An 8,691-nucleotide genomic window follows, 5' to 3' on the forward strand; every position below is an offset into this window, starting at 1 on the left:
CTAGGGCTTTTCACACTGTGCTAAACCTGGGTAAGTGTAGCTCTGTGTCATATGTTTCACAAACGTATAAAGCGGAAAACAACTTGAAACAATAGCGGTGTCGAATCCTTTGTAGCATGTGTATACGACCCTAGAATTAAACAAGACCGCCTTCGTAGGATGTGCGGAAAGAAAACAGGAAATATCACTTTGCTATGCCGACACATTTAGAGCATCGTTGCGCGCTCACACTACTTAAATGAAGGAAAATTATTTCTAAATTTGGAAAGTTAATTTGCTTTTCCTTTTTTTATTGTGTTCATTATTTGAGGAGCTGCAGCGTACGTAAAGCAGACATCTGTTAGAGAAAGAAGAAGGAGGATATTGAGATCAAAGTGTAGGCAATTTAAACTTTAGAATTCCCAGAATTAGTCAGAATTGCGAGATTTAAACTTTAAACTTTAAAAAATTGCAAGATGTAGTCTGGTGAAAATAAATAAAAAAAAAAGTCAAAATTGATGTAAAAATATATAATACAGAAAGAAAAGTCAGAAATTTGAGATGTTAACTCTTTTTAAAAATTGCGAGATGTATATTTTGAATTCTGGTAAAAAAAATATATATATATAATATATATATATAAATTTTAATTTATGCATTTAGCAGACGCTTTTATCCAAAGCGACTTACATTGCATTCAGGCTATCAATTTTGTATATATATAAAACAAGTCAAAATTGCAAGAGATGTAGACGTAGAATTAAGGGAGAAAAAAAAGTAAAAATTAAGAAATGTATATTTTGAATCCTGGTAAAAAAAAAAAAAAAAAGTCAAAATTGCAAGAAGTAAAAATAAAATAAAGAAAGAAAAGTTTGTAGCATGAGATGTAAATTTAGAAACTTTGAGAATAAAAAAGAAAAAATATTGCGAGATTTATATTTTGAATTCTGAAATATATATATATTTATATATATATATATTTTTTAAGTAAAAATGGCAAGATGTAAAAAATACAATATCGAAAGAAAAGTAAGAAGTGTGAGATGTAAATTTGAAATTCTGGGGAAAATGTCACAATTGCGAGATGTAGACGTAGAATTAAGAAAAAAATAAATCAATTTCGATTTATACGAATTCAGTATTTTATGATATAAACTCACAATTGTGAGAAAATAGTCGCAGTTACCTTAAAAAAAAATAAATAATAATAATTCTGTAACAGAAACAAGCTTCCATAAACAGGTTGAGTTTGTGACACTGGACACTTACACCACAAATATGCAAATGAGAACATCTACCCAGGGTTTAGGTATGAACAGTGTGAAACGTAAGTTTATGAGTAGGATTACCCAGGAATAACTGTTAACCTTGGGTAAATTATGGGCCATGGACTCCATTTACCGCAGGTGTCCTTACCAAAGATTGGCTCTAGCGGTGAATACAGTCCTCTGAAGTTCAGCTTGAGGGACAATACAGTGGACTGTCCTACAGGTGAGACACCAGGACACGTATTAAACACAAGATTAACACTGACTCTACAGCGCCGTTTCATCTGTCAGTGTCCGTCTTCTCTTCAGGAGACAAACCTCCACAGAGCGTGGATCGTGAGGAAGGCTGCGGGTTCGCACAGCTCCGGGTGCCGTCGGCCAAACAGCAGAAACCTCTGGAGAACATCAGCACCAAGCTGTACGTGGGGACCGAGGTGAGACGCTCCTCTGTGCATTTCATAAACTGCTCGTAATGTCACTGATTTTGACGATTAGTCTATTAATACATGTGTTTTTGCACACTGCTGTTCTGGCTGTGCTTGCATCAGGATGGTGAACTCGTTTACACTGACTGGAGAATTGAGAAGGACAACGACTCCGGACGTCTGCTGAGTAAGACACTAAAACAGCCGAACGACACATTTTTACACATATATACGCAGATTTAGAGGTCAGAGGTCATGAGTGATGGTTGAGTTCTATCGCTACTGTGTTCTTGATCGAGAACCTGAACCTCCGGCTGCTCCCGGGTAACCCGGACGTTAGAAAATTAAGAGTAAATCCTTTTGAATTTAAATGGTTTGCTGTGATTTAAACCAAATAAAATAAAATATGTTTTTATTTCCGTTCAAATATATTATTTAGCATTTTTTGATGCAGCTAACACTACATTCTGAAAAAAAGAAACTTCATAAAATGTAAAAAACGTACTAAAAAAGACGTCAAAATACAATAAATTCAGAATCAGAGTTTCTTAAAAATATTAAATATTTGTTTCGAAATAAAGTAAATATTTTAAAAATAAACGATTTAAAATAAAACATTTACAAAAAAACTAAATTATTTATTTAATGTAAGCAATCTATTTAAAAAAATAAATAAAAAGCAGAGCATTTTTATTCAATATAAAAAAACAGTAAAAAAATACCAATTGTAATATTTAATTTGAAATAAATTAGAAATAAAATACACTAATATTCTAAAAGAAATCAATATTTTATTTTATTTTACTTAAACAATTTAAATGAATAAAGAAATGCTTATAACAAAAATAAACACTCACTAAAAAATATGAAATATTTGATTTGAAAAAATTAGAAATGTTAATAAATACTTATTTAAAACTATCAAAATAAAACACAAAATAATAAATATTTGGATTGAAATAAATTACAATATTTTTTTTTTATAAATAATAAATAATGTTTGTTTACCTGCATGTCATGAGAGCATTAACTGCCGTTAGTGAAATGTGAACATGCTTAAACGTTTAATTGTTGAAGTACTAACTATTTTTGAATGTTAAATATATATTAAATATTTTCATGAGACAAAAACAGCATAAACAGCTGAAATCTCACTGTAGAGGCTTTGAGCAAAGCAAACCTCACTAAAGCCTTCACTATTAATGAGGGAACCACACAATTACCTGGTTATTATGAGTCTGTCAGGTATACTGCACTTCTCAGACGCTGACGAGTGTGTAATGAGTCCATCAGTCTCATTGTTCATGCGGTTTCCCACAGGCACCAGACAAACACTGAGCTCATCGCTTTGGGCAGAGATCAAACCTAATTCCTCCAAACCACCACCTTCAGCCTGTAAACCCAGAAATATTACAGCAGATTGAGTTTCATTAGTGCTGAGGGGCAAAAGCAGCGTGTCTGAACTGTGAGCATTCGATCTCAATCAAGACTTTCACTAGGATTTCATCTGTTCTGTAACTCATGCTGCATTGATCCTTCTCCCTTCAAAATACCTTTTGCCTCTATTAGTGTTCACCGGACACGCAGGTCAACAAATACATGACATTTTTTAATAAGTGTTTTATTTTTATCAAATTTAATAAAAAAAAAAAAAGAAATAGAAAAATAATGCATACAATCGAAATAACAAACTTAGTTAAAAAAAGGAATATTTGAAATAAATTAAAATAAATAAATATTTTAAATAAATGAAACAATACAAAAAAAAACTTTTACTAAAAAGACAAAAAACTATCAAATAAAATCAATCCAAATTTAAATTAATAATTAAGCTTAAATAAAAAAAATCTAAATAATTAATTAAAAAATACTAACAATTACTATGAAGATAAAATATTTCATTTGAAAATTAATTTAAATAAATAAATAGCTTTAATATAAAATCAAACCAAAACATGAAATATAAAAAAATATATATATTATGAAATTATAGATTGTTATAAAATAGTTTATCAAATACAATTTTATAATTTTATATAAATAGTATATATTTGATATAAATGTATATATATAATTAAATTAATTTAAAATAAAAATTACTACAAAGATTAAATACTTTTTTTGAAATAAATAAAAATCATTTTATTTTTTAATTATTTGAATGTTTTTTATGGTTTAATTATTAATTTGCTTTTCAATAGGAAATCTGACTGTACACAGAACTTGAGATTAGATTGCACTGTTCTAATCAATACATCACATTATTGAAATATATTAATAAACTACATGTTTTTGCACTGTCGCAGTGCATTCTGGGATTGCCTTCTTTATAGGCTTCCACTGAAGGGACAATTCAGCCAAAAATGATCATTCTGTCATTATTTAATCATCATGTCCTTTCAAACCTGAATGGAAAAATCTCAAAATACACTGTCCGTGATGCCTGGTTTCCTGGTCACTTGTACTGTGCAGATGTTGTGTTTTCTGTCAGGCTCTAAACCCATCCACCGGCTCCTGGTTCACGACACTCTGGTGAACACCGTCAGCCGCTCGCCGTTCTTCAGAGACATCCTCCTGACGGTCAGCAGCTTCAGCTTCTCCATCTGGAAGGAAGGGGTCACGGTGAGGTCACAGCAGTGTTCTTTATACACAACAGTTCAACTTTCTGCCTTCACCTCGTAAAGTTCAACTGATTCAGGAGTTTAGAAAGTCATGGAATTATTATTAGTAGTAGTAGTAGTAGCAATAATCTTCTTGTAGACCCTTTAATATGCGATATATCAATATTTTAGGTTCAAATTTATATGAATTTACAATCTTTTTACCATTTTGCACAAATTAAATTGAAAATGTAATTTTTGTTTCCATACAAATGAATTATTTTGCTGTTTCCCCCATATATACATCATCAAAAAAAGTAAAAAGTTAAATAATTAAAAAAAAAATATCACAAACAATAAATAAATAAATAAATAAAATATTTGTTTATTATTTTTCAGTAATGAATTTAAATAAATAAATAATTTTAAAATAAAAACAAAGTGTAGCAATAAGAAATCTTTTAAAATAAAAAAATATATATATGAAATATTGTATTTGATATAAAATAATTTTAAAATAGAATCAAAGTAAAACTAAATAAAATTAATATCAAATAATCTATTTGAAATAAATAAAAAAATACTTATAAACTACAAGCATAACTTCTAAACTACTAAATAAAAAAATAAAATATGTTTAAATTGAAACAAATTAAAAAAATACTTTCAAAATGAAAACAATCAAAATAAAACACACTAAAACATTATTTTAAATAAATGTAAATATTTTAGGTTCATCAATATTCCAGGTTCAGATTTATATGAATTTCTCTCCTTTTTTATATCACTTAAAAAAATGTTTTGCCTTTTTTTTCTTCCTGTTATAACTGATCCTTTTATAAAACATAACCTTATGTGTGTTTGTAAATAAATAAAACAAATGAATGCACCTTATAAGAGACTAAGTTAATCACAGTTGAGCACGTGCGGTCTGATTCTTCACCTGATCTCTGTTTCAGAGCGGCCCGCTCCTCCGTTCATCCTGCTCCAAGATGCTGCGCACGACGGGTCACTGGTCCCTGTCCCGGCCGGCCGTCTTCTTCATCGGGAAGGAGGACGGAAGCATCGAGGTGTGGGACCTGCTCCAAACCAGCCACGAGCCGTCCCAGATCCAGAACATCAGCAGCGCAGCGGTCACCTGCATCAGCACCAGCAGCATCTCCTGTAAGACACACAGCGTCTGCTGACCAGAAGAGCAGGCCTCAGAGGATAACACTTCCCTTCTCTCCACAGCCAAGCAGCATCTTCTGGCCGTCTCAGACCGTCTCGGGACGCTACACATCCTGCAGATCCCCTGGACCCTGCGCAGATCCTCCAACAGCGAGGTGAGCACATCAGCTAAACTACATGAGACCCTGCACCACAGAAACACTCATCAGAGTCAATTTGTGGGTCATCAAGAAATCATCTCTCCAGTGATGTGTGGTTTGTTCAGAGGATAATATTTGTCTGAGAGACAACTATTTTGTAAATCTGGAATCTGAGGGTGCAAAAAAATCTAAAAATTGAGAAAATCATCTTTAAAGTTGTTCAGATTAAGTTCTGAGCAATGCATATTACTAATCAGAAATTAAGTTTTGATATATTTACGGTAGGAAATCTACTAAATATCTTCATGGAACATGATCTTTACTAAATATCCTAATGATTTTTGGCATAAAAGAAACATTTATAATTGTGACCCATAGAATGTATTGTTGGCTATTGTTACAAACATACCCCAGAAACTTAAGAGTGCTTTTGGAATAAAATACATTTAGGATCAACACTTCCCACAATTTATCCGTTCAGTGCATCGCAATGGATTTTGGGTTTAGCTTAAAATATATACAGTATTTAAAGAAATAGTTCGCCCAAAAATTAGCATTTGCTGAAAATGTGTGAGTTTGTTTCTTCATCAGATTTGGAAAAATGTAGCATTGCATCACTTTCTCACCAATGGAAGTGAATGGGTGCCGTCAGAACGAGAGTCCAAACAGCTGATAAAATCATCACAATAATCCACAGTCCAGCAGTGAACATCTGGAGAAGACAAAAGATGAAATATATCCAGCATTAAGATGATTTTAACTCAAACACATAGAGTCTATAATCCATAATAACACTCCTCCAGTGAAACAGTGCATCTCCTGTTGTCTCTCGCATCAGAATCCAGACACAGATTGGTTTAGAGCACTTTTTCACTGGAGGAAGTGTTATTATGAATTATGGACTAGATTTTAGATAAAACGTTTTTTTTAATTAGCTGTTTGGACTCTCGTTCTGACGGCACCCATTCACTTCCATTGGTGAGCAAGTGATGCAATGCTACATTTCTCCAAATCTGATGAAGAAACAAACCCATCCTCTTGGCTCAAAATGTAGTATCTTATAAGGCAGCTGCATCATGTGGTCAGAGCAGCCTGTAATGGTGACTATGATGCTGTCTAGGTAGGGCTCGGATCAGAGCGTGCGTGTATAACAGCGCAGTGTGTTTCCTGCAGAGGCAGATCGTGAAGAAGTACTTTGAGAAGGAAGAGGAACGGCTGGAGTACTTCCAGAAACGTCAGATCCAACACGAGAAGGAAAAGAAAGAGATGGAAGCCGAACAACAGAGGAAGAAGACGGTGTGTGTGTGTGTGTGTGTGTGTGTGTGATGGCAAACGCAGATGAAACCTGCAGCTGTAGTTGAGCTGGAATGTGTGTTTGAGTGATTCCAGACCCGCTCAGACTTGCTGAATATATATTTACCAAATCTGAAGGTATGCTGCCGTCTGTCTCTCTGAGGGTCAGAAACACACTCGTTTGTTTTTCACACCCCACTGATGCCCACGCACACACGATGCTGGAGGGATTTCAAGACAAACACTGCATGTTTGTGATGGAGGGCGAGCCGCTACAGGCAAAAACCAGAGCTTCTCATGCACCGGTCAATTTGGAGGTTCTGGGATATTCGGCGTTTCATGTTATTTCAGACTAGAGTAAAGAAAACATCTAAAATGCACATTTGTGTTTACTGTATTGCACTAGATCCATTTGCATCTGTTTTTACCAGTTTTATTCCTCTCTATATTCTTACTGAGGGGTTTGTTCATGTATCATTCACACTGATTTATATTAACATTTTAATCTTTAAAAAATTGTGAATATTTTTTCTGCCTTTTGACAGTATCTTATGATTCATAACGTGATAAAAAAAGAGAAATCCAAAATCCCTAATATGTCTCCAATATGTCAACAAAATTAAACAAAAAAATCTAACTGGCTTTATCCAAAGTTCAGATTTATCTTCTGGACGTTTATGCGAGAAAGTGCATATTTAACAAGATAATGCATAAGCTAAAAACAGTAGTATGAATAAAAACTCGTAATTCACTGTACAATGTGATGTTCTTTCTCTGTATTTTCATCTTGATTTTCAAGTTAAAATATCTAAATATAAGATTCATTTATAAATTTAAGATAATAAATAAAACGTTTATCAAAATGAAGGGAGTTTGTGCTTTAAACACGAAAAATATATTTTCATCAGATTATTTAAATTTAACCTTTTTTTTTTTCAGAAAACAAGCCTTAATCTTGACTTTGTTTTTTAAATCCTGATTTAAGAATGTTTAAAAATTAGTTGTGGAAAATATTGAGTAAGATTTGTATTTTTTCTTTTTCATCGTGTGCACTTGTTTTGACTGATTTCGGACTGCTCTTGGACTCACCAAGCCTCGTGAAGCTTTGAAAACGTCTTTGAACTTTCCTGTGTGATGACTTGTGTTTGTTACGGTTTGTTGTTGGTCAGGAGCCGGTGATGTCACTCAAACAGGAAGAGGAACTGGAGGCCGAAGCGCTGAAGGAGTACGAGCAGTTTCTGGCTCTGGAGAAGGTCATTTTGAGGAACATGGGGCTCCTGAGTGAAACAGAGGACAGAGCAGACCTGTAACACACTAGAAGCATCATCAGTACACAATGAATCGTGAAGTTTCTAGAGTTCTGCTTACTGTGCCGTTTGAATCCGATTCGATTCTAATTGATTAGTTCCGAATTCTGATGGAAATTCCATTTGCAAAGTATGAGAATTCCTTTGGTTTTTGAATGTTGTAGCTACAGCAACTTTATTGTTTCTGCTTCCTGAATGTAAAACATTAAAAGCCCATTTTTTAAAGCGGGTGTTTTGTTCTTGTAAGCTTCTGCGCTCTGACCTTGAAGATTGATTCTTCCTCGGGTTACTGGCTTGGGTTCATCTCCGTAATCAAACACGCTCTTAATTCAGCGGCTTCAGCTCCGACAGCTCATCTATAGCAGCGTTCAGACACTAATGTACAATATTGATCAAGCTCAGCCCGGCTCATATTGATTCAACAGATTCTAAACTTAGGTTTTAAGCAGCGTACGTGACAAGAATCCACATGCACAGCAGGTTTGGTCGAAGACTTTCAAGTCTACTTT

The 8,691-nt window shown here is 33.5% G+C and overlaps 1 protein-coding gene across 1 annotated transcript in view; it reads left to right on the plus strand.

Moving 5' to 3' along the window:
* dnai3 (dynein axonemal intermediate chain 3) overlaps positions 1-8,407 on the plus strand; it is a 17,700-nt gene extending 9,293 nt beyond the window's left edge. Inside the window, exons 16-23 of the mRNA XM_026199829.1 lie at positions 1,386-1,470; positions 1,557-1,681; positions 1,796-1,859; positions 4,164-4,294; positions 5,232-5,436; positions 5,506-5,597; positions 6,756-6,878; positions 8,045-8,407. Of these exons, the coding sequence (XP_026055614.1) occupies positions 1,386-1,470; positions 1,557-1,681; positions 1,796-1,859; positions 4,164-4,294; positions 5,232-5,436; positions 5,506-5,597; positions 6,756-6,878; positions 8,045-8,185 (966 nt within the window). The 3' untranslated portion in view covers positions 8,186-8,407. The remainder of the gene's footprint in view (positions 1-1,385; positions 1,471-1,556; positions 1,682-1,795; positions 1,860-4,163; positions 4,295-5,231; positions 5,437-5,505; positions 5,598-6,755; positions 6,879-8,044) is intronic.
* Positions 8,408-8,691: the final 284 nt, after the last annotated feature.

The sequence above is a fragment of the Carassius auratus genome, chromosome 23 (genome assembly GCF_003368295.1).
Source record: "Carassius auratus strain Wakin chromosome 23, ASM336829v1, whole genome shotgun sequence".
NCBI classification, from domain to species: domain Eukaryota; kingdom Metazoa; phylum Chordata; class Actinopteri; order Cypriniformes; family Cyprinidae; genus Carassius; species Carassius auratus.